General features: G+C 37.2%; 1 protein-coding gene across 3 annotated transcripts in view; it reads left to right on the top strand.

Annotated features, from left to right (window-relative positions):
* Positions 1-27,481, top strand: part of CNTNAP2 (contactin associated protein 2) — a 1,137,498-nt gene that overhangs the window by 666,021 nt on the left and 443,996 nt on the right. For all 3 annotated transcript variants that reach the window (XM_035319470.1, XM_035319471.1, XM_035319472.1), the window contains one exon: positions 17,527-17,698. In XM_035319470.1, the coding sequence (XP_035175361.1) occupies positions 17,527-17,698 (172 nt within the window). The remainder of the gene's footprint in view (positions 1-17,526; positions 17,699-27,481) is intronic.

Raw genomic sequence — 27,481 nt, 5'->3', positions numbered from 1 at the left:
GATGGGGAGCAGGATGTGGCCCTCACCATCCACGAAGAACTGGTTGGTGACCTGCTACGGCACTTGGATGTGCACAAGTCGATGGGGCCGGATGGGATCCACCCAAGGGTACTGAGAGAACTGGCAGAGGAGCTGGCCAAGCCACTATCCATCATTTATCAGCAGTCCTGGCTATCGGGGGAGGTCCCAGCTGACTGGCGGCTAGCAAATGTGACGCCCATCTACAAGAAGGGCCGGAGGGCTGACCCGGGGAACTACAGGCCTGTCAGTTTGACCTCAGTACCAGGGAAGCTCATGGAGCAGATCCTCTTGGGAGTCATCATGCGGCACTTGAAGGGCAAGCAGGCGATCAGGCCCAGTCAGCATGGGTTTATGGAAGGCAGGTCCTGCTTGACGAACCTGATCTCCTTCTATGACAAAGTGTCACGCTGGGTGGACGAGGGAAAGGCTGTGGATGTGGTCTACCTTGACTTCAGCAAGGCTTTTGACACCGTCTCCCACAGCATTCTCCTCAAGAAACTGGCTGCTCTTGGCTTGGACTGGCGCACGCTTCGTTGGGTTAGAAACTGGCTGGATAGCCGGGCCCAGAGAGTTGTGGTAAATGGAGTCAAATCCAGTTGGAGGCCAGTCACTAGTGGCGTCCCCCAGGGCTCAGTGCTGGGGCCGGTCCTCTTTAACATCTTCATCAATGATCTGGACGAGGGCATTGAGTGCACCCTCAGTAAGTTTGCAGATGACACCAAGTTAGGTGCGAGTGTCGATCTGCTCGAGGGTAGGAAGGCTCTGCAGGAGGATCTGGATAGGCTGCACCGATGGGCTGGGGTCAACTGCATGAAGTTTAACAAGGCCAAGTGCCGGGTCCTGCACCTGGGGCGCAATAACCCCAAGCAGAGCTACAGGCTGGGAGATGAGTGGTTGGAGAGCTGCCAGGCGGAGAAGGACCTGGGAGTGATAGTGGACAGTCGGCTGAATATGAGCCAGCAGTGTGCTCAGGTGGCCAAGAAGGCCAGCAGCATCCTGGCTTGTATCAGAAATAGTGTGACCAGCAGGGCTAGGGAGGTGATTGTCCCCCTGTACTCGGCTCTGGTGAGGCCGTACCTCGAGTACTGTGTTTAGTTTTGGGCCCCTCGCTACAAGAAGGACATCGAGGTGCTTGAGTGGGTCCAAAGAAGGGCGACGAAGCTGGTGAGGGGCCTGGAGAACAAGTCCTACGAGGAGCGGCTGAGGGAGCTGGGCTTGTTCAGCCTGGAGAAGAGGAGGCTCAGGGGCGACCTTATCGCTCTCTACAGATAACTTAAAGGAGGCTGTAGAGAGGTGGGGGTTGGCCTGTTCTCCCACGTGCCTGGTGACAGGACGAGGGGGAATGGGCTAAAGTTGCGCCAGGGGAGTTTTAGGTCAGATGTTAGGAAGAGCTTCTTTACTGAAAGGGTTGTGAGGCATTGGAACAGGCTGCCCAGGGAGGTGGTGGAGTCACCATCCCTGGAAGTCTTCAAAAGACGTTTAGATGTAGAGCTTAGGGATATGGTTTAGTGGGGACTGTTAGTGTTAGGTTAGAGGTTGGACTCGATGATCTTGAGGTCTCTTCCAACCTAGAAATTCTGTGATTCTCTATGGTACTTTGGAGATGAATTGCTCACATGCTGAAGACCTAACCTCCAGTTTTAATATCATTGTAAAGTCAGTATTATTAATTTACAGCGGAATTTAACTTGTAGCTCAGTGTCAACCAAACAACTATGTTTCTGGAAAACTAAAGTAAATTCTAAAGTTTAAGTTCTGCCAAATCTGACAAGACAGTAGTGTCAAGTACATTTGTATCAAAGCTGTCTGCTTTTGATCTTTATGTTTCCAAGTTCAACATTCTTCTCAGGACAGAGTAGCTCAACTGAAGATAAAAATTACATGTACCACCTTGCATGGGGTAAATCCCTACTAAATTGTCTTTATTAAAGCATTACTTTTTAAATCTAAGAAGCAACACTGTCCTAAAACCCTTATTAAGTCTAATTCTTAGATTACTTACTATTCACGTTATCAAAGAGCATAAGGGAATAGTACTTATTACCATATACATTTCTTCACAGTTCAATGTATCTTACCAGCAGAAGTCAACCTAAAAGAAATTTTTGAACTTAGGGATGAAAGAAGCAAGTTCCTCGCTTGTGTAAATTTACATCCCCCTACTAAAGTTAATGGGCTAGGCCAATTATCAGTAGCTGAAGGTGCGATGTTGGTATGTTTACAGATCAGTCATTTGCCTTGATACCATGCTATTTATGCAAATATGTAATCATAATTAATGAATTATTAACAATAGATTTTCAGATACACTTCCAGCAGAAAGTCTAAAGTAGGTAAGAGCTGTGCAAACTGGTTCCAAGAAGACAGAGTTCCATAAATTAGGGTAAAAGTAGGAAAATAATTAGACACCAAATTAACTAGCGATGCATTTCGTACTCATGTGTAAATGCACTTAATTGCAGATATCTTGACAGTTGGCTTGCAAAAATGACAGAACATGATTTTACCTTTCTAATCAGGTTGTGAAAGAGTAAGTTTAGGGCAAAACCTCCAGGAGGTCATATTTGTTACTTTAATCTTAATAATAACTATGTTTACTGACAGATAACCCAGATATCAGAAGTATCAAGGTCTACCAGCTAAAGGAAACAGGCACAGATACAACATTCATACAGTGGTTTCCATGGAGAGTGTTAGATTTTTGCAGGGGAGATTCAGCAGACAGGCCACAGTGGTGTCTTCTAACACTGTCAAATGAAAGAGACTGAAATAACATGAAATACTGCTGAACATGTCACGTATACTTGAATGTAACCAAGATATATGGGGGCATATTATTCCTCCGGGTAGTAATATTCTAATTTTTATCAGTGTAATACTCTTAATTAACTGTTCATGGTGAAACATTTCCCTCCCCTGGACCTAATCATTAGACAGGATTTTAAATGGCATTTTAAGTATGTAGTGAAATTTAATATTAATGTCATGTCAGAAGTCTGAGTGCTTTATGGAATTTTCAGTATAATTTTACAGTGCAACCAGTGTAGACTCCTGAGGGAATACACACAATAAAAATAGTAATTTAGATATGTGGCAAACAGATCGGTTACACATGTTATCCTGTTGACATTCTTTACTTACTCAAATTAATGGGCAGAAGTGCACAATTTCCTGTAGGAAAAGACCGTAGAGTCAGTGCCAGCATAAAATTCCCAGTGCTAATTAGAAAAACATCTGTAGCTATTTGGAAATAGAAGTAATCAAACTTAAGTAGGAAAATGTATTTAAAATAAGACTTTTTGCATGTTCTTTCAGTGTGCACTGGATAAAAGAACTACTGATAGAATGGCAATATATATATATATATCTTTACAATTTATATAACCTAGAGTCAGTAAAAATATTTTAAAAATTTCCCTAAGTTTTACAGTTTTCTGATGAGCAGCTACAATGCTGAAACTCATCTTTAAAAATTTCTTTATGCTTTGCTAAGAAAAAAAAAAAAAAAAAAAAAGTATGTTACCTCTGTACTGAATCTTTAAGTTTGTTTTTTGTATGATGGGGCTTTGAATGGAAATATAAATCTAAATGGTTAAAAAGAATATTAATTAAGAAATGTTTTCGGTATTGTATCTTAGGTATGGCTTAGACATAAGGTTGAAGAGTCATTGTTTTGTTTCCCTCAATTCCATGTTCATCCAGCAGTCCTTAATCCAACAGTCTGTAGATCATTTTGTCTACATGCACCCATACCCAGAACCAGTACCCTAAAACTGAATTTCAGTCACAATGAAAATTCAGAACCCTGAATATTTGTAACCACATTTGTAACTGGAGACCTTATGATGCAGCACCAATATCCTAATCCTGCAGAAATTTTTATGATTTTAAATTTCCCATCCATCCTGGTGAATGGACCTTACCCACAGAGGAATACATTAAGCCACTTCGGAGATATTTGCTATTCCAGTTAGTTGAACATGCTAAATAAGAAAGTCAATGTGAGTCACTCAAGAAATAAAAACCTCTAGGAGCACTGGCCTTCCTTGTGTCAGATTCAATCTTGCTATTTAGTGCTCCGCAGAAGGGAGAAACTCCATCAAAAGCCTACTGATATATCAGGGATTTAAAATAAATAAAATTAGAAGTTCTAACCTGGACGTGCCTTTCTAGGAAACCAACAGAAGCCCTGAAGCATTGCACTTAAACACACAAGTATCTATACATAAATATGGTAGAAACATGAACAGACAGAAGTCCAATAGTCCATTTTTCAACTCATTATGAATATCAGCAAATTACACACCAAAAGTATTATATCACAAGCCTGAATTTGTAACTCAAAAATCAACCTAAGCTGACATATGACTTCTTCCATAAATTTATCAAGCTCAATTTTAAAACACTCTAAATCTTTTATCCCTAAAATCTCTTTTGCTAAGTCATCCCTGAGACAGCTCCCTCCTTGAAAGATCAGAAAATATTATTTAATTTCTAAGCTAATTTTATTCGTGGAAGCAGAGTGCATGAATGGGGGTTGGGAATAAAATAAATATATGCAAATGTACAGTAGGTGCACCCCAATGTACTGAAGCTTACCTTGTTGAACAGTGGGATATGAACAGTATTTTAGGAGACAGTATTGGCACAGGAAGCTATATTCAAGAATTTGGTTGAATAGTTTCAAGGTAAACATTGCTTATAGCTTTGCTGCCTTGTGTTTATAAAGACAATAGAGTTGGAAAAATACACAGGAAACATCTCTGTGTACTTGTTTGTGTCTAAAAGGTTATATTTGTATTCTCTAAATATAATTCTTTTTTCACCATTGTATGACAAAGCAGCACGGTAATCATATAAATTGGATATTCAACTGTTGTGTTTACTGCTATAATTACCTAGGCTTTTCAGGACAATTAAAATTCCATTTATACATCAGGGTAGTTGATTTATATAAGTTTCTGATTAGCAAATAATTATATTGTTTTCCAAAGGATTTTATTCTCTTGAGCTGATGCAATGTAATGCTTATAATGTTTTTGTCTCTCCGGCAGTGTTCCATTGGTTTCTGTGTATCAGAAAATCTTCTGCTTGCAAATTAAGTGACAGAACTGAATGATATGAATTCTTATCTTGTGAGAATATGAGCTTTCTTGGAGATGTAGTGAAGTAATAGATTGTGCTTATAAGTCATCAATATTAGCTTTCATAGCTTTGGTATACCTAGAAATGAACTTATCTCCATCTGCTTAATTTTATTTATTGTTCTGATAATAATAATAATATATATATATATTTTCCCCTTGGGAATGTTGCTATCTGGTATTTTCTCTGTAGTGCCTGATTTGATAGACTTTCATATTTTCAAAAATTATTAAAGTGGCTGATTTTTATTCTTGCCTATTGGATTAATTTGGTGCAATCTCATTAATTTGACTCAAACATGTATACTGACACAGCTTTCTCCTCTTCAAGACTGGCACTGATAAACTTGTGTACTTCACTGTCTTCATGGCTTAAGTGGAGACACTTAAATCTATTATGAATGTAAACCTAACTGTTTAGAAAGACATTGACATTTTATTGTAAAGTAAGCTGGCTTTAAAACAGAGAAATTGTTGTCATGGTTTTGTCTGGGACAGAGTTAATTTTCTTTGTAGAGTCTGTGTTTTGGATTTTTAATGAAAATAGTGATAATAACACACTGATTTTTTTAGTTTTTGCAAAATGGTCTTTGCATAGAGCCAAGGACTTTCCTGCTTCTCATGTTGCCCTGCCAGTGAGGAGACTGGGAGTGCACAAGGAGATGGGAAGGTTCACAGCCAGGACAGCTAACCCAGACTGACCAAAGGGATATTCTACCCGATATGACATCTTGCTCAGCAATAAAAGCTGAGGTAAAGGAGGAAGTGAGGAACATTTGGAGTGATGGCGTTTGTCTTTCCAAGGAACCATTATGTATGATGAGCCCTGCTTTCCTGGAAGTGTCTGAATGCCTGCCAATGGGAAGCAGTGAATGAATTCACTGTTTTACTTTGCTTGCACACAGCTTTTGCTTCACCCAGTAAATTGTCTTTATTTCAAGCTATGAGTTCTCACGCTTTTACCTTTCTAATTCTCTGCCATCACACCCTGGGGAGCGTGAGCGAGCGGCTATGGGGTGCTGAGCTGCCTGACAGGTTAAACCACAACAGCTGCTAATGGTTGTCTGGACTACAGAGAACAAAATCATTGAGTCAGAATAATCTGACAATTCTTAACTGGAGTCCAGATCAAGGTATTTCTCTCTGGCTGACATTCTGTTCTCACATGTGCTATACGTTTATGTCTTTATCTGTTCTGCTTGTTGTCTTAGAAATAGGTCTCTACTAACATGATTCCGTGTGCTTAAATTCTTTCTGCTGGGAATTCACTATTAAAAATTATGGGCTGGCAATTCATGCCTCTTGTCGAGGTCTATTTTCCTCAAATACACTGCCTAGTAAAACTTGGGGAATTACGGTCTTGCTGATAATCACTGTATGTTGCTTGATGTTGCAACATGTTGCTGGCTTTCTACCTTTTATCACTTCTCTCTTTTCCACTCCTATAATGCATGAATCAGAAGACAAATTGAGTATAAATTTTCCCATGTCTGTCTCCTTGCTTAGAACTGGAATTTAATTCTTTCTTTCCCCTTATGAACATTGCAATGAACATCAAAATACAATGAAATATTTCTGTGTTCTGCACAGGTACAGAATAGGCCTCATGCATTCTTAGCCACAAATACCAGTTTTTGAGTGTTGACTTCTGCAGATCACCAGCATGGTAACTATATGGGCCATGCACAAGCATATAGAAATAGAACATGTCTGTAACTGGTACTGTGCAAAAACAGATTGATATCAGATGACAGAGATCTGTGAAAATGAGAGTGAAATGAAAAAATATTTTTCTTTATGTAGCAGGGTTAAGTATTTATTAGACTAATCTATTTCATGCTGGTCACTGACTGCATTCATTTACATCATGCCTGGATGAGTTCTTTAAGTGTTATTTGACAAATTACATTTAAAGATGGCTTTCAGTACCATGTGTGATTGAAGACTTCACTACCTACTGCTATCTCTTGTTTAGACACAATTTGCTGATTTAAAAAAAAAAAAAAAAAAAATCAGAATGTAGCAGCTGGTCTCAAGAGCTGTCCCCTGTCTTATTTAAAGCCACATTCTCAAGAAAATGATACTGACTAGATAGGAAGGTAAACAAATTGAGGAAATAACCCTTGTGTATTGAACTTCTGCATACATGGACTTATACGTGTGCTTATGTATTTTGTTGAGGCTTTCAGACTTTAATTGTCAAAGTAAAAATGTTCCCCTTTTTTTCAGTGATATCTGTGATTTTAGCCATATGAAAACCTATATGAAGTTGATGAAGTAGCTTAGATTATCTAACTCTCTACTATCTCACTAAAAAGTGGCTAAATATCACACTGCCTTTTCCTTTGAGTACATTCCATTATACACATTTGCTGGTTTTACTATTTTAGATACAACACATGAAAAGCTGGTCTTTCAACAAATTCAGAAGCTCAGTGCTACAGGCAGAGAAAGTCATTGTGTTCATTCTAGTTTGTCAAAAACTGTTATTTCAATAACATGAATTGAATGGGTGTGTTCAGCGAATGAGTTGGCAACTCTTAATAGAAGTCTCCTTGTGACTTCTGTATACCACATAGCTGTCTCCCAAATTTTGCACTTCACCTTTTAGCAGTGTTCAGGTAGAGGTGAATCCTTCAGTTGCCAAGACAGTTTCTCCATCTTTTTGCAGATCTTTCTTCACATGCCTGTATTTCACAGACCAAGAAAAGAAACAAACAAAAAATAATCCACAGTTCTTGCATCCCTTGATTCAATTTCCACAAACACCTGCCAGGGAGTCAGTTCTCTTCCCTGAAGCCAGAAGGTCTGTTCAGCCCAGAAAATTGAATTATAGTCCTGCACAAGGTTTTAATAAGACTGCCACAGAGCTTTTGTCTGCATATCTACATCATGTGGCTGGAAGAGGAGTGGAGAAAGGCATCCCTCTTTTGCCAGCTGAATAGAACCTCCCCTGATACAACTTTATTCTGTTCCCTCAAGTCCTATCACTGGTCACCAGAGAGATTTTGATTGGCTAGTTTAAAAGAATGGTTGTCTGTTCAGCCACTCACCACCAAATGTTTTCATTCCAGTGCCCTTGTTAACTGTCCTGAAAAATAATAATAATAATAATAATAAAAATGTTGATTAAAATATAAATCTCTTAGGTGGAAGTAAGTGGAAGTAAATCAAGTGAATCATTACCTGAATTGCTCCAACAAGTTTTTGTAGACCTATTTTTGTTTGAAGTAAACTTATCTTAGTGATTTTGTAGTATATAAAAATACAAAATAAATCGATGGAAGCAGCAATTAAGATTACAAAATGAATACCAACAGTGCTAACTCCTTATTGTACATCTCTTAAAACAACTCATGAAGTTCAAAAAGGTTGAGTGTGAGGTCTTGCACTTGGGTCAGAGCAATCCCTGGTATTAGTACACTCTGTATGATTAACTGATTGAGAGTAGCATTACAGAGTGATTGGGGATACAGGTAGATTAAAAAACAGACATCAGCTGGCAATGTGTGCTTGCAGCCCAGAAATACAGTTATATCCTGGGCAGTATCAAAAGAAGCAAGGCTTGCAGGTTGAGGGAATTGATTCCCTTGTGAGAGCTCACGTGAAGTACTGTACCCAGCTCTGGGACTCCAGCATAAGATAGACATGGACTTGTTAGAGCAGGTTCAAAGGAGAGACACAAAATTATCAGAAGCCTGGAGAACTTCTATGAAAAGATGCTGAGAGAGTTGGGATTGTTCAGCCTGTAGAAGTGAAGTCTCAAGGCAGACCTTATTGTGACCGTAAAGAGGGCTTATAAGAAAGATAGAGGGACTTTTTACTAGGGTCTAAAGTGACAGGACTAGGGGCAATGGTTTTAAAACTGAAATAGAGTAGGTTTAGATTAGACATAACATAAGGAAATTTTTCACAATGAGGGTGGTGAGGCACAGAAACAGGTTGCCCAGAGGAATTGCAGGTACCCCATCCCAGAAAGTGTTTGAAATCAGGTTTGAGGGGGGCTTTAAGCAACCTGAACTAGGGAAAGAGGTCTCTGTCCATGGCCAGGGGGTGGGACTAAATGATCTTTATAGGTCTCTTCCAACCAAAACCATTCTGTTTCTAAAGGCAGTAAATGATTATTATTTTATGCTACTTAGATCTCCTGAAGTATAATTATACAAGAAGTCTCTAGACCCATTTTATCTTCATGAAGGATTTTTGATTGAAGTAGAGTTGCAGTGAATTTGAAAATCTACTGTACGTTTATTCTGGGCTCTTATAAAACAGAAAGCCTATAAATAGAAAATATTACATGGGTAGTGTAATGTTCAGATTTGCTGTAAATTATCATTATGTGGTTTTCTGTATTTTCCATGATATCCAATAAAACAAGATAAAAAATGCAGTAAAGTGTCAGAATGACTTAATTTTGAGTGCCAAGACTGGTGATAAAGTTCATACTTACTGCTTTGTTCCATGTCAAAAAAAAAATAATGAATCTTACTCTTGTAGCTCATATTTCCCAGTTATTTGAAGGAGAATTTTGCCTAAACAGGAATATGAGGGCAGCTTTTTAATTTTTTTTTTTTTTTCAAAACAAAGTTGATTTCCTGTTTTAGGATTTCAGCCATTCATTGTGTTGTGGTTTAACCCAGCCAGAAGCTATACACCACACAGCCGTTCACACACCTTCCCCCCCCCCCCCCCCACTGGGAGGGGGGGGTATAAATTGTTTAGGATGACGTCAGATGGTATGGAATACCCCTTTGGCCAGTTTGGGTCAACTGTCCTGGGTCTGTCCCCTCCCAGCTCTTGCTGCACCCCCAGCCTGCCCACTGGCAGGACAGAGCGAGAAGCTGAAAAGTCCTTGGCTTAGTGTAAACATTGCTCTGCAACAATTAAAACATCAGCATGTTATCAGCACTCTTCTCATCCTAATCCAAAACATAGCACCCTAACAGCTACTAGGAGGAAAAATAACTCTATCCTAGCTGAAACCAGGACACATTGGAATTGGAAGTGTTTAAAAACTTGCAAGATCAAGCTGTTTCTGCAGAAAAAGCAAAAAGTGCAGCCTTTAACCACTTTAAAAATTGGTCTTTCCTCAGCGGAACTCTTGTTTATATAAGACACAGTTTTCATCATGAGGCATTACTGTTTCATTTTAGCTTAAAGTAAACTGCTTTTACAATATGAATTTGTAACCACTTGCATTGCTTCCTGTCAAAATAAGGTCTTTTGAAGTACATTTATGTTGTAAGAAAATGAATAAAATGTTCCTTTTCATTCATTTTTTAGACATTGAGATAGCAAGATGATCCAGTTTTCCTATTATTACGTGAAAAACAAACAAGAAAAAAAAAAAAAAAAGACGTAATTCCCATATCAGTAAATTTTGAATGCTCTTGGATTGCAATCAATGTCGTTCTCCATGCGGTTTATTGTAATTTTTTTTTGATGACCCCAGATAAATACTGATGTAAAACCAGTATTGTGCACCATTGAGCCACCAACCCATACAAGGGAGGTACAATAGTGAGGCAAATAAAAGATGGAAAATTATCTATTAAGTAGATAACATGTTACTTATTTCTGTTGTGATTTGGGCAAGTATTAGTTTTAATCTCTGTATTTTTAAGACTATTTTAATTAATATTTTCCATTATGTTCCTGCTTTTAACACACTGCAATACCTGACAGCAATATTTTATCTTCTTTCCCACAAGGCAATAATATTTTATATCATCTCTCAAATGTCTGGGCTAACATTTATCCTGAAGAACTTCAAAGAGAGCTATACAAGAGCAGAAGGCAATATATTTCATGAAATCATGAAGCAGGAAAATACATCAGTCTAATCTTCCCCCTGTTTAAAGACAAAATCAGTAAAACCAGTCCCATGAGATAATTATGTTTGTTCTCCACCACCACTAAGGCATTGTTCATTTCCGTCTTAGTGTCCATGGATATATGTTTAGATTTGTAACAATTAAGGTATCTCTTAGGGAAGTTAAGTCTATAGCACCAATTTTCAAATAACATACCTGGTTTGCAACAGGTCTTTTTTCATGGAGGAATTGTATCTGAGGACACTAATAGGTAGTTGGTTTTATGAATGTAGAAGGTTTTTTTTAGATTACCAGGAATTATTTCTATTCTATTGTAGCATTATATAAGCTAGGGTATGGAGTTATTTAAATAAATATCAATATTTAGGACATACCTTGTATTTATTAAGATGGAAATCATTCTGTGTGAACGAAAAACATGCTTGTACTCTACTTAACTGGTTAATTAACTCCCAGCAGAGATATAATACATGGATTTTTTGAAAAGTGTAGTCCAGGTGGCACGTGATCTGAGAACAGAGGTGAGCTATGTGCATACTTCCTCTTATCTGAGCTTGGGTACAGTCCTCCAGACATTGAGATCTACATGAATATTTCAGGAGATGGGTTTGAAAATAGCAGAGGTGCCATATTTGTAGTTACCTCAGGGAAAAACAACAACAACAAAAGAGCACCTGTCCTTGTGCGGAAAGGAAAAGGAAAGGAAAAAGATGCTATAGTTAGAGGTGGAATACACCTCAGGACCCACCGCAGTTCATTTAAAACAAATGCAAACCTTGCAACCTGACAGCTTGGGTTACCACCGTGATAGTTCCTAACTGTAACTGGAAGGCCCAAATACGTTTAAATCATTTGAATTCCATGACCAACAGCTGGGAAAAATGTCTCAAAACAGTTCTTCTATAAAGTATACTGCTGTTCACTCAGAGGTCCACAGCAATCAGAGAGAAGCACTGAATCAAATAAGCCTAAAATAGAGGTGATTATACTGTAGTCTTATTCTTCTGCCTTGTTCTTGTTTCTGCTTTGTCAGTGCCTTCACTACTGTATTTCTGCTACTTTTTTTTTTTTTTTTTTTTTCTTCTCTAACCTGTCATCCTAGCCAGGTAATATCTTTGTAAGAAAAAATAAAATAAAAAATGCGCAAGCTGTGTTGTGGCTTAAAGATAGTCTGTTCACAGCTAATTTCTCAGCTGCTACCTGAGTGTCTTTTGGGCATTTTCTCAGGTAGCATACTGCATTATCTGTCTGTTTCTTTCCTGAAGAACCAACTTATAAACAATACCAATATAGTAACATGTTCAGACAGCCTTTTATGTTTTACATGACCTATATGTACGCCTAGGTCAAATAACCAAAGCATTATTACAAATAAATTTCACGTGTGCTCCAGGAAATATTCCTCTAGCACATGGTAGAGGAGAATTGTAATATTGAATTGGTATCGTTTGTACAATAGAGAGGTGCTAGAAGCTACTTTGTAAAGACTTCAATCCCATTCAAATAGCCATTGAACTAGTATCAGTGTATGAAGTAAAATCTAACTGAGGGTTAAAGAATGATATTATACAGAGAAACTGAAAAATCTCAATGCTTTTCTAGAATTAGTTCCAGTTAATATGCAGACAGCTGGTGATAAAATATTTTTAGAGGAGATGGTCTGGCTGAGGATCAGATTTCCAGAGGAGACAAAACACATCAGGAGTCCAGTCACAAGTAGAAAATGCTGGCCAAGTCTTAAGAGACCTGGTCAAAATTTTCTAACATAATATGAAAGACATGTACAGAGAATATTCTGTGAAATCCACTGGAGACTTCATTAATGCTAACCTGTTTTATCTGCAGGGCTTATGTGCCCTGGGACTACTAGAAGTAAAACATCATTTTGCCTCAAAATTTAACACTAGCAAAGCATGTTTTTCTCTCTATATACATACGTTGTTGTTCTAAGTTAGAAATATAAATTAGATCAGGTTAAATTCATGCCAGAGAATTCCTTTGTTACAAATTACCATTACTGTGCTGTTACAATTTGAATTTCCTCTTGAAAAGTCTAGTACAGTATTTCATTCTTATATCAGATATCAGAAACAGTTCCTAAGTTGTTTAATGTTGTACTTTGACTATATGCTTATTAATCATTATAACATGAAACTGAGTACATTCTACCTTAGGCTTCATTTCTTATAATTTCATTGCTAGATTTTTTTAGGTAATTGGAAGATAGGCATGATAAATCTTGGCACTGGAAAAGAAATGCTGTTTTCCCTTTGTGGGTATTTTATTATAACAATTATAATTTGTTTATTTATTATATTTATATAACATAGGAAATAGCATGAGTTAAATACCATGAGAAAATAGAATGATTCTTCTAACATGGAAAGTGGCATGAGTCAAAACTATAGATTTTTAAATTATGTTTGCAAGTTTGAATTAAGATTAGCAGCTGGATATAGACTTTCAGCTATTTCATGTTTGGTATGTCAGAGTGAAGTCCTGGAAAAAAAAAATTCCTTGAACTCTGGGTAAAATTTATATTCAATCCATGTATGAACTTTACAAGATAATCTATCCCTTTGTGGGATGAAAAAATAAACTGGTAAGATCCAGACTTTTTAGAAAAAAGGCAGAAAGACATCAAAATTACAAGACAAGGCAGTCTACCTGAGTTTAAAGTACATTTATAGTCCTAAGCATCAAAATTGTTTTGAATTGTCTAAATTGAACTTTATAAGCAGATTTATAATGTATGTATTTTTCTTGTCAGCAAGAAAATTGATACAGTGTTATCGAAATCATGCATCCATTGCTTGGCTTTTCCAGTGACCGCATTACTGTCAACCTTGCCTATAGAACTTCATTTAATTAAGATTTTATTCAATGTAGGAGAGATCAGGAACTGAATCATGTCTCTGTAATGGAAATCTTGAAGGAAAAAGCATTATCATATGTTGAAATAATAAACCACCATACATTAGATCATTTCCAGGTTTTAAATGCACCTTTGCCCCATGTGACTTATATTGGAATTGTCTGAATCGTCTAAAGAATGTATCTGTGCAGGTTCCACCAAAATTAATAGGCATTAGATTGTATACTTAATAGACTGAAACAACTTATCCATTACATATACAGTTAATCTACTTGCTTTCCCATGTGCCATCATTAACTTACAGTTGAAGTAAGATGTAAAAATAAAAATATAACAAGGTGTTCTCTTTACACAACAGTGTATTAACTGTATTCTGAAGTTTGTCTAAGCTATGACAGCAATCTTAAAGCAGAAAAAAAAATGTTGTTAAAGAATACTGTTTGTGAGAATGGAGAAAGCATATGGTTGAAAAATAAAGCATGAGTCTTCTAGTCCCCGTAGATAAGGAATTGTTTTCTGAAATTAACTCTCTGTTTTACTTATCTGTTATAGTAACAGTATAGTTTTTACAAGCCTTGACACCCAATCAACCTCACAATTTATGCAAGGTGAGGTACAACATTAAATATTTATTATTATACTATACTAAAATAGTAACATTATATCAATATTATATTTAATATTAATACAATAACATAATATTAATTATATTAATATATTGAAGTAAAAATAATAGTGATAATATAATCTTCTTCCAGATCGTTACTATGACTAGAAAGAGCAAAGGACGTAGTAAGGAGATGGGCAAATAAAGAGTTATGAGTGAGCAAATTTTACTCTTCATCCATTGATAAATATAGCAAAATTCATACTCCCAAACTGACTAGTACTCAGTATAGACCACTCCCCTGGGTAATAGATTGGTTTATGCTGTTGTCAGGTTAGGAGCAGCTGCTTTCCAGTTTGAAGGTTCACGTAGCAGCAAAGCTGAGCATGTGTCCTCGAGAGCAATAACTGTGCTAAAGTAGTGTAGGTGAAAAAGTGATACTTCTGATGCCCTGAAGCTGAGACTCACTATATTGAAATGCCTCTGTCGACAGTCTATCAAATGCTATCAAATGTTAGTAGTAAATCGTAGTAATTGTAGTAATCCAATCATTCATTCCCAGCTTAGTTATTTGGATCATACTCTTTGATGTGGTAACAGTGAATTATGGCTCTAAACTTGGAGGTTATTTTGTAACTAGTGCTTGAAGAGCGGTGGATAATCTTCCATTACATTCAGACGTACCTCTACAATTCCTTGACATTTTTGGGTTTAAATTAAAGTTACTAAGTGCAGGTTTTACATCAGTGTTGGTAACTTTGCATTTAATATTTACAAAAAAAAGGAATTGTGGAAGTGCTTTGAACAAGAGGATTATATACAGGATTCCTGCACAGTTCTGCTAATGCACAGAAGATCTAAACAATCATGTCCTTGGTGTTAATTTGGAGTTCTTGCCAAGAAGGGTAATTCTACTTACATAGGGTAATTCTAGTGACAGTTAATATACATATATATGTATACATATATATAATGAAAGAGTGAGCTGTTTAAATGCAAATGGAGAAAGCACATGATGGAATCATGCAAACATAGTGCTTTCACTCACCAAACAGCAAAAGATGATCTTTCACTTTTCTGTCTCTCTGTTCTGTTTTCTGTAAAGCCTCAGATTAATTGAGATTATCTGATTTAATCAGTCACTGGAAATAACAAATTAAAAAAAAAAAAATAGGAGGCAGGTTTCTGAAGTTCCCATCTTCTTTTTCTCAGATAAGTCATTAGCCAATGCTCATGTTGGGAAGAGAGTATAAATCTTGTCCTTATAATGTGATTTGTCTGTCAATCCAAATTAATGATTCTCAGACATTGGGATTAGAATAATTTTGGTGGAAGACAGATGGTCTGATGAGCATACTGTCTACTACCTCGCTAAATAGCAGTCAACCCTACCTAGCCAATCCTAGGAGCCTTTTCTTCTCCATATGACATGTATTAGTGAGAGTGGATTATTTATCTTTCCTATAGTAGTTCATGGCTCCCTGTGATAGTGTTGTAATTTTGCTCCTACGGGGTTTTGCACAATTTCTTGAAATACCTGTCAGAGCTAACTCTCTAGCATGGTCACTGCTTGGTCACTGCTTAATGACCATTACATTCCTGATTAGTCCTGTGGTGCCACCAGTGAACTCTGAAGTGAGTCAGAGTTCACTGGTTTAGGAGTTAACAGAAGTAGTATTAGATGATTGGTAAGACTGTTTTAGAAAATTTCATTCACTGTTATGAGTCATATAGATAGGCTGGCAAAGATTTTCAGTCAAAATGTGTTTTGAGTAAATGCTGGGGTAGACTTACATGTATATATGTATATGGTTTTTGTTGTTTTCAGTAATAGTTGCCATATTAAGCAGCATCTTCCAACAACCCTCAGTTGCTTGTTTCTACCCTCTGCCCTTTCATTGCCCTCTTCATTATGTCAATCCAATGTTTTTTGTGGCACATTGTAAACTGTATTAAGGAGCAGAATTTAAAATGAAGTTATCAGATTGTTTTTAACCTGGATCATTTCCATAATCTGTTATTCTCCTGTCTTTACATACAGCTGTTTCCATGCTATTAAAGAAGGTGGTAAAGCATTGGGTTGGGTATGAAAGTGAGGGAATGAATATGAGCTGTATAATTTGTCTTAACTACCAAAATGAATGTGTGTGAAATTTATACCTTTGTCAAGAACTTCATGGCTAGTCATGTTCCTAGCTGAAGTCTGCAAAACCATTACACATTTTTCAGTCTTCTTAGCTTATTTACTAACAAATAGCCCATCTCTCCTCTTTCCTGCTCTCTTCTTAAATGCTCTGTTTAAATGATTTTCTTGAGGCTTTTTCAGGGAGTCCATTGTTAAAGATTTATATGTAGTGGATAAGGCACTCAATTGTCTTACCCAGGACACTTTTCTCAGGTAAACTGTCACATTCATTTCTGAAGGGCATTAAGTTAAACAATTGTGTGCAAATATCTTGTCCCCCTGAGTCAAGACTTTAATTCATTTTTATCTCTTATAAACCATCTTCATAGAGATGAGCAAATGAGAGCATTCAGAACAAAAATGAAAACACTACACAATGTCCTCAGATTTCTCAGAGGTAGGCCTGGAAATTGGAATTTAGGGCTAGTTTTAAGTTTGCAGGAAGTTCCCAGCAGAAGTATTTCTTTTACAGTTAGCTTTGCTCTAGAGAAAGCCAAACTGGAAAGTCATTTTATGGAATTCATGCCATAAAAATATCTGAGAAGAGGGAATGTGGTCTTTAAAGTCTAGTAAGGAGATTAATTCCTCTTCAATTCCCTTAATCTGTTTATAAAGAGAGAAGTAACAATAAACAGTAATAGGGGGCTAGAGTAGAAGAAAGGTAGCAGATTATATCCCACTTACCCACTTTCTTTTTTCTTTTTTTTTTTTTCTTTTATTTTCTTTTTTCTTTTTTTTTTTTTTCTTATCTAGGAAACTTTTTTTTTCTTTTTTGTGTGTGTGTGTGTGTGTGTGAAAAAATACTGGCTTGTTTAACACTATGTGAAGTTAATAATGTTATTTCTTCTGCTGCTCTCCAGGGTTTCCTATGCAGATGAATGACTCAGATCACTCGCTATTTCAGCATTCATTTCAAGGATGCATGCAGTTTATTCATGTGGATGATCAGCTGGTGGATTTGCAAGCAATAGAGCAAGGCAAACTAGGAAGCTTTGCCAACGTAACCATTGACATGTGTGCAATTATTGACAGGTAAGTTGCAGAGACATCACTGATACTCTGATACACTGATACACCTCCTGCATGTTCCAAAATTATACAGTGTTATACAAAAGGTATATTTGACACTGCCAGTGATAGTCTCAGTGCAGTCCCACCATTTTAGCAGTGGTTGTCATGCTTGGAGATAATGGCTTTAGGCTGTGAACATGCAAGGTACAGTGGAAGGCATACCTCCAGTATCCACCCTCTCAGGCAGAGGAAGAGATGAAAAGCTATTGTAAGTGAAATTCAGTGCACAGGTCAATAATAAGGCTGCCTTGAACAGAGAAAGCTGTCTGAATAGACACACACTTTATCAGTTTCTTAGATGTCTGTTACAGCAATCTTTTTTCAACTGGAAGCTGTGCTTCCCAGCTTTAGTGCCTTTTGCTACCACTGAATTCCTCAGAGATCTAAAATAGGTGCACATGCTTGCACAATTGTGCATTTAATAAAGGCATGAATTTGATTAAAATAATGCTTGATTTGGTCCATGTTGTGTTCCCCCCCCTGCTTCTGAGAAGAGTAATTTAGAAAGAATTCAGCAATTAAGAAATTCTCACCTTATACAGTGGTAAGCTTTCTCTTTGGGGCTTACCTATTCAACCTGTGGTGATTTTTATTGCTCCTGATTGTCAGTGTCTTTTTCTTCTTTGGCAAATAAATAAATAAGTAAATTTTAAAATACTAGGAAAGACGCAGAAGGAGCAAGTGGCACAGTTCCCAAATGCTGGCAGCTTGGCTTCTCATGAAAATTACCTAAGTTTTAAACTGATTGCAAGCCTGCTGGCAGGTTGAAAATGGCTTTTTAAAATTCTGCTTTGAAAGAAGTAAATGATAGAATCTTAAAATAGCTCAGGTTACAAGAAACATCTGGAGTTCATGTTCTCCAGCCTTTGCTAAAAGTGAGGCCAACTTCAAAGCTTCACCTGGTTGCCAAGGGTCACGTCCAGTCACATTCTGAGTATCTCCAGCTATGAAGATTCCACAGACTGTGACTGGATATTGTCAGCAAATGCCATGACCATGAAAAATCCCCTATTCCTTCTCTTTTCTCAGAGTTTTCATTGCTGAACATGATGTTATATGGTATGGAATCTCTCCTTCATCATTTTGGGTCAGCAGTCCTGGCTGTTTCTCCTCACAAAATCTTGCCCATCCCCAGTGTACTGACACTGAGGAACAGTGTTACGGGGGTGTGTGGAATCATAGAATCATTCTGGTTGGAAAAAACCTCCAAGATCATCTGCTCCAACCATCTCCCTACGACTGGTATCACCCACTAAACCATGCCCTAAGGTCCATGTCCAACCTTAAACACCCTCAGGGACAGTGACTCCACCACCTCACCGGGCAACCTGTTCCAGTGCCTAACCACTCTTTCTGAGAAGAAATTTATCCTAATTTCCAACCTGAACCTCCCATGGTGCAACTTGAGGCCATTCCCTCTTGTCCTATCACTGGTTATGTGCAAGAAGACTCTGACCCCCAGCTCCCCACACCTTCCTTTCAGGTAGTTGTAGAGAGCAATAAGGTCTCCCCTGAGCCTCCTCTTCTCCAGACTGAACAACCCCAGTTGCTCAGCCGCTCCTCATAGAACTTGTGGTCCAGGCCCTTCACCAGGTTTGTACCCCTTCTCTGGACATGCTCCAGGGCCTTGATGTCCTTCTTGTAGTGAGGGGCCCAAAACAGAACACAGTACTTGAGGTGCGGTCTCACTAGAGCAGAGTACAGCAGAGACAGTCACCTCCCTGGTCCTGCTAGCTACACTATTCCCGATACAAGCCAGGATGCTGTTGGCCTCCTTGGCCATCTGGGAACACTGCTGGCTCATGTTCAAGTGAGCATCAGCAAACACCTCCAGATACTTTTCCTGTACACAGCTTTCCAGCCACTCTGCCCCAAGTTTATTGCATTGCATGGGGTTGTTGTGCCTCAGGTGCAGGACCCAGCACTTAGCTATGTTGAACCTCATCCCATTGGCCTCTGATAATTGATCCAACCTGTCCAGGTCCCTCTGCAAGACCTTTCTACCCTCCAGCAGATCAACACTTCCCTTCACCTTCATGTCATCTACAGACTTAATGAGGGTCCACCCAATTCCTTCATCCTAATCATCAATAAAGACATTATAGAGGATAGGCCCTAACACCAACCCCTGGGGAATGCCACTGGTAACCAGTTGCCAAACTGCCAAAGTAGGATAAAGAAATGAATGAGAAATTTTACAAGTAGATGGCAGAAGTCACGCAATCTCCAGCACTTGTTCTCATGGGGGATTTCAACTTCCCAGATATGTGCTGGAAATACAATGCAGCCCTGAGGAAACAGTCTAGGAGGATTTTGGAATGAGTGGAAGACATCTTCAGGACTCAGCTGGACAGTGAGCCTACTGAAGGGGGTGCCCTGCTAGACCTCCTGTTCACAGAGAAGGACTGATGGGAGATATGGTGGTTGGCACTGCTTTGGGCAGAGTGACCATGAAATGGTAGTTCTCTATTCTTGGAGAGAAAGCCTTGATGCTATGCAAACCTTGTTAAGCAACAGCGAAAATAGTGGTGTATTGGAACCACTGTTTTAGCCACAGCTGCAGAACGCAGCTCCATACATGTTTCTAAGAAGAAAGTTAACTTTATAACTTCATCCCACTGAGACCCGATAAACAATTTTAGTAATGTTACTGTTAAGGATTGTGCATTGTGGAGTAGCAGTAACTTGTTCTGTCATGTCAGGCCATGTTAGACTGCTGCTTCTCCTGGATAAGTTGGGAGTCGAAGTCATAGCAAAAAGGAGAAATAAGTGAAGGACAGCTGTCACAGGGAAAAACTTGCTGTCTCCTACCAATACTACTGATAGTAGAAAGGCCCTCTGTTGTTAGAATTTGTTAGTTTGAATTGATTAGTTTTATTTTGAATGTTTTTGGAAATGAAAAAAAAAAAAAAGAAAAGAAAAAAAAGTTAGGAGATATATATGATTAAGTCTCTGCTCTTCCCTAAGTGGATATATCTAAGATTATGTGACAGTTTGTATTGATCTCACTTATGCCAGTGTCTATCAGAAGTAATTCCATTATTTGAACTTAATCAGAATTAGGCTTATATAATGTATTACAATGTAATTACAATTAATTCATAATGTAAGTTAATTAGAATCAAACCAATACAATGCATTTTTGAAAAATAGAACTTAAAGCTTCCTAAATGCCAAGCAATTTACTTTTGAAGTGAACTTCATGTAGAACTTACTACTTATAAGATACATGTTTACTTATATAACATATTTAAATATTTTATATAATACAATACTACATGCTGTATATTATATGAAATACATTACAATGTATTGAACTATTAATGTATTTTATATATTTAACATGTATTTTACATTGGATTTATTTTACATAGCATTTTTTTGTGTGTTTTATTATACACTATAATACAACATAATTTTAGATATGTGTTTATTAAATAAGAAGAGATATTTTCACTCTTACTCTCTCTTCTGCCACCTTGGACCCTGATATTGCCCTTTATATATATTAAATACATCATATATAAAAATAGATCATTTATATATAACTATATATAAATAATAAACACATGAATTATAACAAATTCATTTATATAAGCTCTACAAAGTGAAAGTATATGTCTTACATGTATGCTTTCTAAGCACTAACAGATGGTGTTGCAAGCAGAGTAACAATTGCATAATCATTGGAAATTAGAATAGCATACTATTATTTTTATTTATTTATTTATTTTTATATTTTAAGATTGAGAAGCCATCTAGATTGTTGTTCTTCCATGATCAAATTTATTTATTTGTAGTTTGCACTTTAAAATAAACACTTCTACTAATAACGTCAGGCTTTTAGATCTGACTGGATTTTCATGGCTGTCTTAGTGAGATCTGCAAATAAGATTTTACAAGCACTTCTGGCACAATATGTCACTACATATAACATTTCTATATTTGGCCAAGCACCATGTGTGCTATATATTAGCTTAATTTAATTTCCTTTGAAACAGGAGGACACTTGTGCCTGTGATACTGGAATCCTCTGGCTTTATTTTTTACTTGTTTCACTCTGAATCATAAATGCTTCGGTCTTCATCAACATGGAAATTGCTTTCATAGCCACACTTCAGTGAAGAACCCCACTGGGCAAAAAGATAAGCTGTCACACTGAATTATTCTTACTGCATACTTCAGCCATTTGGTTGGAGGAAAAAATGTGAAGTTGTGAATGATGGCATTTTTCATCATTAGCCAGAATGGATAGCAAGGATGGAACAATTTACTCTGTAAGGACATGTTGAAAGGTACTCAGTGTGGCGAGTTCTTGTGTCACATCAGACTGGAGTTAACTGCTCCTAGTCCCACATTCTGCCAGCTAAATGCCCACACCATTGCAGCTAAGTTCCAGTATTTTAAAGACATTAGAAGAACAGTCACGTTAGTGTTACACTTATACTTGGGAAATAGATACATTGCATGTGTCTTTTTCTATTTTTTTTTTTCTTTCCTTCAGTCTTCCCTTCCTCACCTAGGCATTTTCTTATTGCATCTAGACCCACAAATTGAGATTATATTAACAGGGAACACCAAAGCTAATGAACATTTTCTTTTTACAGGTGGTCAAAGAGTGTAAGTGCATATAATGTCATGACATGCAGGTATATACAGATAGTAATTACAGACAGTTAAAATACTACTGAGAATAAATAATCATCCCTGCTTTTGTATCTTAATTAACTTTAATTGTATTAGCAATGGAAGTCGTATTGTTGTCAGAGTGATCAACATGCTGTACTGCTTGTGAAAGTACAGGTCCCTGTACACCTCCTTTACTTATCATTAACAAACTGAGTTGTTGTTACCGTCCAGATGGTACGGTTGTACTTCAGGATTTTAGCACAGGACATTGAACAGGAATTATTATTCACAACTAATTTATCCCAGCAGCCTGAGACAATTCTTAAGGTTGCCTGTCTTGGTTGTGGCTAAAATTATGGGGTTTTATCACAGGATCATGATGAGAAGACACTAAAATTATTTCAAAATATAATGTCCAGTCTGTTGCCGTAGATTATGCAGAACATATGTCAACTTTAAAGAGAATCTGTCAGTGTACCATACTATGTGAGATAACAGAAATGGAAAAACAAGTTCAGTACCAAGAATTTTCATGTATTTGCTTCCAGTGTTGTATGAATGTGTGAACTGTGTGATTCACTCTGTCTCACAGTGAGATGAATTAGATGCAGATTTTCTGTAAGTTCACATTAAAGAATTAATGCAAGTAACCAGATATGCATGGCAGTACATTTCTGGATGATTATTGTTCCCCTGCTGTGGTGATACACTCTGTATGACAGAATGCCAGCATTCTGCTCTAATCCCTTACAGACATATTTTCTATACTATGTGATTGCCAGTCAAAATTTGAAATAATTCCTTTAAGTAACAAAGCACAGCAAGCATACTAGTACATAAAAATGGCCACAATGGAACTGATAGCAAAACAGGGATTTGTGGGGGAATTAAAAATTATCATTTCAAATAGTCTTAAAATTCTTAATTTCTGGCTATTTTACTTGGGCTTTAAGCTTCTGCCCTTCCTCATTTTTCTCCCACTCTCTCTGCCAGTTCAGTGGTGACGTGGTCAGTGAGGAATAAGACATTTTTCTGTAGTAATTTGTGTAAGAACCAGATGTTATACTGATGTCTAGACTTGCAGCCAAACCTGCTTTACAGTTGAGCTGTTCCCAAGGGAATTTCACAAAAAGGAAATAAAGTAGGACTGGAGAAGAGCTGAAACCATAGCCCTAGCCTGCCTTCCTAGGAGAAGACCTTCCTGGTCATATGGTTGGAAGCTTCTCCCTATGGATAGCCTCTCCCTCTTCCTACTTCTCTTTGGAAATGTACAAACTACTGATGTGAAAATGCTTTCTCACTTGGAAATTATGTGGAAAAAATAAAGCTTTTAACAAGGCTTTTAACAAGAGAATTTCATATGCATCTACTTCATGACCCATCTCAGTCTAGAAAGATAGGTGATGGCTCAAGTGACAGTGCCACCCAAATATTACAGTGTGACAACTGCCATATTATTTATCACAGGTCAGTAGGTATCTGAAAGGTTACTGGCTCTACAGAAACAGACATAAAATGGGAATGATTTAATTACCTTTCTTTTGACAGTATATATATATATATATATATTAGTGTATGCGGCACTTTGGTATACTAAACAAACTGGTTGGACCTTCTAGTTGTCCTTAGTCAGACAGGAGTTTCTCAAGAGAGCATAACATGAGGATTTTAAAAATAATCTTTTGGGCTTACAGGCTAGTCATACGAGCTGGTTTTATCACTTCAAATGAATAACACTTAGGGATTACATTTTTTTTTTTTTTCACAGATTTAGGATTCATAATTATCACAATCAGTCTGAGGATAGGTTAATGGAATACATTTAAGTATTATCTGCTTAAATGGGAAAAAGTGTTAATTTAAGAATATGAAACGGAAGAATCATTGACCTACAACAGTTGCTAGTTCTAAAATAAGGCAAACAGGTAGGCATGATGCATTGCCAGTTTCAGTAAATGTGGAATGTGTATTAACTCTGTGGAATAAGGTGTGAAAAGAGCAATGTTTTCATAATGTTTCCCTGCTTGGGTTGATTTCTCTTGCTTTTTCCTGAGCCTGCTAAACAAGCTGTATGGAATGGTCTTTGAACATGGACAACCACATCCACTTTAACCTTTGACTGGAGTGTATAGTGATGAAGCTGCCATTTGCCAGTGTTTGAAAGAGGAATGAAGGCAAGAGATATACATTTCATGTTAAGTAAGATAATCACAAGAGCTGTGTGAAGAGCAATTTCCTCTTCCATAAATCTTCCATAAAGCTTTATGAGATTAAAAAAAAAAAAAAAGTTATCATAATGAGAAGTAATCCGTGATCTTTTATATTTTTCTTGTAAGAAACAAAACACATTGATCAGCACAACCTATAACAGGCTAAGGACATCTTGGAAGTAAAAGATGCACTTGAATGCGCTTGAAGAAGGCACAGAACAAAGGCGTTTGGGGAACTGAAAAGGATATATTCAGGACTAGAGAAGATAAAGAAAGGAAAATGAGAAGTTCTCAGTTTCTTAGAGATGAACAGTAAAGCAAGAAATAACGTGTGTGCAGAAAGCCAACATTTAAAAAGGATACAAGTGCTCCTCTACAGAACACATAGAGAACACAAAGAAGGAGAAAGAGAAATAAGATATTTACTTTCTTTTCTGCAGCTCTCTGTGAGGACTATAATCAGTTTAGGACTAGGACTATAATCCCCTTCAAATTCTGGATAAGGGAGCTTAAAATCTCCAAGACAAAATGATGCTGATTAGATAATGGAGGCTCCCACATGAAATGCAGCAACAAGGGATAGAGTAGGACTGTATGGACAGAAGGATTCATACCATGTGAGGTTCCTTGCATAGAACAGTATGAATAATGACCCAGTCTATTAAATAACTTAATAGCGTAATCAGCTGCTCTGTTACCAAATTAGAATAGTTTGAACTGCATATGGTTTGAACACTTGTTATAATTATGCCTTTGTTATGTTTTTGTGTGCTTTTTTTTTTTTTTAATTATTATTATTATTCTCTTTAATTTATATTCCACAAGTCACAATCCTCAATAGCATTCTGAACCTTTTAAGTAACTCTGAGGCTTATAAATTATCTTGCAGCTGGATGCCTAAGCATTTGGAAATAGACAAAATCCTCAGTTGTTCTTTGTTTTGTATTTAATCATAGATAAAATCTCCGGGGGGGAGAGAGGGGTAACAAACAAACAAAACTTATTTTTTACTCTAATGAATATTAATCCATCTTTATATTATGAAAAATGTATGTTAATGAAATATTTTTTTTTTAGAGGAAGTAGATAATTTGTCCCTGATAAATGCCTGTTCTTACTAAAGGCTTTGTTAACACTTAAGCATATTACTGAAGAAAGGGAGGCTGTAAAACAGATTTCTGGATGACATGATCTAATGCTTACTATTTTTTTGAGTGGTCAAAGGTAGCTCCAGATGGAGATGATAGATGGCAAACCTGACGAGAAAAGACAAATAATAGGCCAAATATTTGACTAGGTGACATGGAAAAGTGAGCTGTGCAAGACTAAGTGCAAGCTAAGCTCTTTATTTAACCTTCCCCCCCCAAAAAAAATATTTGATTCCACAAACATCTTTTTTCATGGACCTCTCCCTTCAATATATATATATGTATATATATACACACATATTTCTCTCTCTATAAGCATATTTCTCTCTCCTTTGCTTTGTGCAGGTCCCATACTTATATGAAAAATGTACACTGATTCTTACAGAGGCTTTTTAGATCCCAGAACACGTTAACACATGTATATGTGTTAACAAAAAGGAGCTCAATTTAAAAGCTCTTTTTGGTGCAATTCAGACAGAGAATAAAAGATTGATGCTAATCCTGGGCTGAGTCAAGGGAGCGGTAGATGGTTCTTCCACTTGGAAAATCTAGAGCCATTACTTTGGAAATCCTACCCAGAGCAGGATCATTATGATCTAACAGCTCTTCCTGGATCTCTCCAGGTAGCTGTACACAGAAGGAGACTGAATCATCACTACCATTATCATGCCTGGAAGGAGAAGTGCATGATCATGCATTCTCATCCCATGCACATCATAGGTATTGCAATCCCTGAGCTGACACACAAAACCGTCCAATTGATTCAGAAGCATTTGAGATTGCCTGCTGATCAAACCCACTTACGCTTCTTCATTCTTAACAACTCCTGTTCAACTTACCTGTAGGCACAGCTGGGCAAACTTTACTGTCTATCCCTTGCAGCTTCAAATCTGACTACCTGCTTCAGTGTGCATGGCTGTAAGTTAATGCATTGCCCAGACACACTCTGGGTGCTCTGCATTGCAGATTTTTATCTGTACAGGAGAGAGAAGTGATTACTCTCACAGGCACACACTTTCCTACATTTAGTAATCTGGTAAAATCAGAAGGGCAAGGATTTGAAAAAAAGTTTCTCAACAGTGGCAACATTTTAAAATCTCAATTAAATGATATTAAAAGCTGTTTTGGCAGACACCCCCCCTCCCCCCCCCCCCCCGTTTTTTTTTTTTTTTTTTTTTTGAGCCATCTGCTAACACATCACTGGTATGGGAGCAGTTTAATGAAATTGAATAATCTATAATTTATAAAGGTCATAACCGTAAGCTCTGTGTGGGAATTCATTTCTTTTCTCTTAAATGCAATACTTTACTCAGGGGACTTGCTTGTATGTGCAGCTTGTGTTATATTTATGCTTAATTATTATTTTATTTTTATTTTGCTGTGGGAAAGATGTAAGCACTAAGCAAACATCTACAAAGCTCTCTCTTTGACATGAAATTTACACTCTCAAAAGACTAGATGGTAAATACTGAATTGATCCCATAAAAATACCTTTGAAACATTAACTCGCTAGTTACTCAACTCAGTTTTAAAGCCAATTTTCTTTGATGACCCTATCAAATAATTTATCAGTTAGCACTTCTCATCAGCTAATAACTCAAAAAGATTGTGTTATGCAGATTGCTTATTTTTTAGGTAATTAAGACATCCTTCTGTTGAATGAAGAGAATTCAACAGAATTCTTCGTGATTATCCATCATTATATGATCATTCTCAAAAGTAAACAAAAATGGGTTGTCATCTGACCAAGGAAAAAA

This window comes from Oxyura jamaicensis, chromosome 2, assembly GCF_011077185.1.
Source record: "Oxyura jamaicensis isolate SHBP4307 breed ruddy duck chromosome 2, BPBGC_Ojam_1.0, whole genome shotgun sequence".
NCBI classification, from domain to species: domain Eukaryota; kingdom Metazoa; phylum Chordata; class Aves; order Anseriformes; family Anatidae; genus Oxyura; species Oxyura jamaicensis.
This window is presented reverse-complemented; position numbering and strand designations above follow the sequence as displayed.